Below are 4,182 nucleotides of genomic sequence, written 5' to 3'. Positions count from 1 at the left end.
GGCGTCCCGGTAGTTCAATTTTTAAAGACATATTGATTTGCCCACATTTTAAAAGTTTTGATTAGTGGCTATCTAGTTCAAAAGTCTAATTCAGAGGGCATGCATTTTCTTGAGGCCTTGAAAAGTTACCCACAGTTTCAAAACACCAGAACTAAAAAAGGCCTTGGAGATTATCTAGTCCAATCGTACTATCACACAATGACCTAGGGAAAGCACTTTGAAAACCTGACCGTAGTACAAAAAGGTATCGTTGTCACACATTAGGCCCAGAGAAGTTAAAAAGACCCCTAGGAAGTTAACCACACAGAACTGGGCCTAGAACCCCAAGATCCTTCCCGCAATCCCACACCTCAAACAGGCCAACGGAGTGTACTAATTTAAACTGTTGTGAGAGGTTTTTGTAAAATTGTATGAAGAACACATTTATATATGTATTTTAACCTAACCTAAAATTTTTAACCTAAAAATCTTGCAAAACTGAGTACAATCCAAGGAACACACCTTTCCCAACACAAATAATGCGCTTGCGTCTGACATCATTCTTCCCTGCCTCATCCCCTACTTCACTCCCTGTCAAAACTACTCCAACTTCCTATTCAAAGTGATTGATCTCCTCTTGTTAAGTCACACAACTGTTTTCTATATATTGCTACATCTGCAAACACTAAAGGAGAGAAAACAAACCTGCACCTAGCACTTCCATCTAATGAAAGCAGGGGCCCTCCTCATTTAACTCATTAAAGAATCAAGAATGCTGAAAATAGATTCAGTACTTAAGCAGACAGGATTTACAACCTCATTTTGATACCTGTACAAAACATTACAAACAAATCTGAAGATTAGAAACCATACCAGAGGTTTAAAACAGGCTGCCTACTCCTGTAAAGAAGTCTACAAGATTTGGTTATAGGCATGTAATTCCAAGCTTTTTGGTGCACGGTATCAACAACTAGAGATTTCCATACTGTTCATGGTGGCATCTTCACTCTCCTTTCCCTAAAGCTGGTGAGTAGAGAGCATGGGATCAGAAATCTCAAAAGGAGGAGAGGGATATTCGGGTTTTTTTTTCCCCCCTTTAGATGGATTTATATACTTTTGCAAAAATATTGCTATCTCTACTAAAGACAGTCCATTGTGGAGATACTGCTACGTTATGGACGCAGGCTTTTTATCTCATAATTACCAAGTTTACCTGCCCTCCATCTTGCCCTTTCTACTTAACAGCATATATCCAAAGTCAAATTTTCTCCCTTGCTAAACCCTGAACTCAAAACACGTGTGCTTTGCAAACAAACTGCTAGAACCTTGTCTGACGACCACGTTCCATCACGGAAAAGGCTCACTCAGACCGGCTTTCCGGAGTATCTCAGGCCTCGCAGTCCTGCAGAGTAAAAGGGGGTGTGTCCGCGGTACCAAAGCCCTCTCTGCCACCTCCCGCAGCCATGCCCCGGGGCCCCTTTCCTGTGGGAGGCTTGAGGACCGGTTTCCAGAGCGTCCAGACTTCAGCCACCCGCCCACCTTTCTCGGGGCTGTTGCTGCTATTGCCGAAAGGGAAAACAGGGGGTGGGGCTGGTGAGCGCACAAATGAATTCCCAACCCCTTCCCACTGGGGGCTCCTGTTCCCCCCTCCAAGTCTTTCTCCCCCGTCTTGGGGGTCTCTACAGTAACAGTGACCCTCTCCCGCCGTCTGTCTCTCTCTCCCCCATCTCTCTCTCGACGCACAAACACAGAAAGCGAGGAGTCTACGAGCGAAGCCAGACGGAGTAGAGGGCACCTAGCCGGGAAGGCAGGGCATCTAGGGCGCCGGGGAGGAAGGGTGATCCCGAGCGGTCTCGCCACACCGCGAAGCCGCGACCGAGCCTGGAGTGAACCGGGGCCGCGTCCGCACACAGCAGGGAGGGGGAGGCGCCGGGACCCACCAGCTGCTTCAGGTCCTCCTCCGAGAGCTCCGCGTAACGGTACCGCTGCTGCTCGAACTCGTACCGGGTTGTTTTGGCCACCACCACCACCCGCGACGGGCGGAAGCCGCCGTCCGGGCGGCTGCCACAGCCCGCCAGCTCGCGCGGCTGCCCCTGCCCCAGGTGCCGCCGGCCGCCGCCGTCCCCGCAGAGCCGCGGCCGCGCGGCGGGGCCTCCCGCGCCCGGCCCCCTCAGCACCGCCGCCCGGCCGCCCGCCACACGCCGACAGCTGCCCAGCAGGAAGCCTCGGTAGCAAGTCATCCTCCGCCCGGCGGGGCTGCAGGCCCGGGGTCCCGCCTCGCCTCCCCGCCACCAGCAGTGCGCGCCGCCCGCGCCGCCCCGGCTTTTAACTCTGCGCCGGGCGGGGAGAGGTTAAGTGCACCGCCGTGCGTGGCCCGCGCCGCGAGGGGGACGTGCCCAGACGTTGACGGGGGCGGGGAAAAGCCCGGCGGCGGGGAGGCGGGAGCGCCGGAGCCCGGGAAAGGTGGGCGGGGAAGAGCTAGAGGCCTCTGGGCTGTGGGTTTTGTTTGTTTGTGTATCGGTTTCCATCTACGCCTGCGCAGTGGCCGCTTCGCCGCTCGGGGGCCCACCTCCTGCTCCACCCCCTTCCCTGGGTGGGCACCAAACCCACCCGCCCGCCGCCAACTCTGTGGGCCAATCAGAGCCAGCTGCGGTTTCGGAGCCCGAGGAGCTGCGGGGATTGGCTGCGGCCGGAGGAAGGGCTGGAATTCCATTTGGCGATTGAGCTGCTTTAGGAATCCAGCTGGAACCGGTCTGAAGCAGCGCAAGGCTCCGTCTGGGGTTTCGAGCCTCTGGCGGTAAAGCAAGGCGAGCCTGGGCGCCTCCTCGCCTGGGTTTGCTTATTGCACTTTATCGGCTCGTATAAAACTAGACCCTGTCATTATCGCACACAAGACTGTATTCTTTATTCCTTCGTTTAACCAAATCTAGTCGGATGGCCGATATGACCAGCGCTGGGCTGGGGGCCAAGGAGCCTGAACAAGGACCAGCTGCACAATTGGTGCGGCCCAGTGCAAAATGAAAATGCAGAGGTTCTTGCTCAGAAATTAAGTACTGCAAGATAGACCGCAGTGAGCCGAGTGCCTGGTCCATCGAAGAATGGTGCCTTGTGGGACTGCTCAAGTTAGAGCCCCTAAGAACCAACCAAAAAACTGTCAGCTCAGAGGGAGAAAGACAGGTAGGTAGCCTTTGAGGAAATTAGAGGAAAATGGGTAGAGGAATCCGGCGATGTGGAGCATTTCTAGATGGGGAGATAAGATGGAAAAAGTGGATAGGTCAATAGAGGAAGGTAAGAATGTTAGTAATTTAGACTTCTATAGGCAGTAAGTAGTTAGGTTTTTTTGGAGACTCTTAACTGGAAAGAAGTGAGTTCTGAAAACAGTGATGACTGCTTTGGACTGTTGAGCGGATTGGGAGGTCAGAGGTGGAAAGAGGCTTGGCCCTGTAGGAATAGTTACACATGACCCTGGGTTGATTTCGTAGGAAGCGAAGTGGGAGAAAACGCTCTCATTGCAAGAGGAGAATCAAATGGCAGTCCACATCCTACCGTTCATTCCTCCTGCTCCTTACATCCACTTGCTTGGGCCCCGTCTTGGCTTTTTTATAGTCCTAGCATTATCATTAACTAGTCTGGGGACTCCGGGCAGGTCACTTCATCTTCCTGGGCCTCAGATTCCTCATCTGGAAAAGGAGGGTGTTGAGCTAGAGTGACGCCAAGGTTCTATCAAGCCCAAATTGATCATGAGTTCACTCTCTTCCTTTTCAGCTAGCCACCACCACCGAGGTTCCTTCATGGGTTCATTGAATATTTATGGAGTTCCTCCTGTGTGCCAGGTAGTGTATTAGAATAAGAAATAACAAAATGAAGGCTGATTTCTAGTTTTAGTAGGTCACTGATCCCTTCTGGTCTGGAACTTTGCCTCACAGCAGGTGCTAATAGTGACTTGGAGTGGAAATTAAAGCCCATCTTTTAACTTCTGTGGGGTGTGAGCTACTCAGGTATAACTTGAACCTTCTCAAGACCCTTTCTCTTCTCACTATTCCAACACCTTATCATGAAGATTTCCACAAAGAAACAGCATGAGCAAGAGTATGGAGCAATGAGGGGCACCTGGGTGGCTCAGTGGGTTAAGCTTCTGCCTTCGGCTCAGGTCATAATCTCAGGGTCCTGGGATCGAGTCCCCAATCGGGCTCTCTGCTCTGC

At 52.2% G+C, this 4,182-nt stretch overlaps 1 protein-coding gene across 2 annotated transcripts in view; it reads right to left on the bottom strand.

Moving 5' to 3' along the window:
* The window catches only part of NADK2 (NAD kinase 2, mitochondrial), a 45,584-nt gene extending 43,255 nt beyond the window's left edge, over positions 1 to 2,329 (bottom strand). For both annotated transcript variants that reach the window (XM_032337594.1, XM_032337595.1), the window contains exon 1: positions 1,920 to 2,329. In XM_032337594.1, the coding sequence (XP_032193485.1) occupies positions 1,920 to 2,219 (300 nt within the window). In that variant the 5' untranslated portion in view covers positions 2,220 to 2,329. The remainder of the gene's footprint in view (positions 1 to 1,919) is intronic.
* Positions 2,330 to 4,182: the final 1,853 nt, after the last annotated feature.

Source organism: Mustela erminea, chromosome 3 (assembly GCF_009829155.1).
Source record: "Mustela erminea isolate mMusErm1 chromosome 3, mMusErm1.Pri, whole genome shotgun sequence".
Lineage (NCBI taxonomy): Eukaryota > Metazoa > Chordata > Mammalia > Carnivora > Mustelidae > Mustela > Mustela erminea.
The sequence above is the reverse complement of the archived record's forward strand: the minus strand, read 5'-3'. Positions and strand labels throughout refer to the sequence as shown.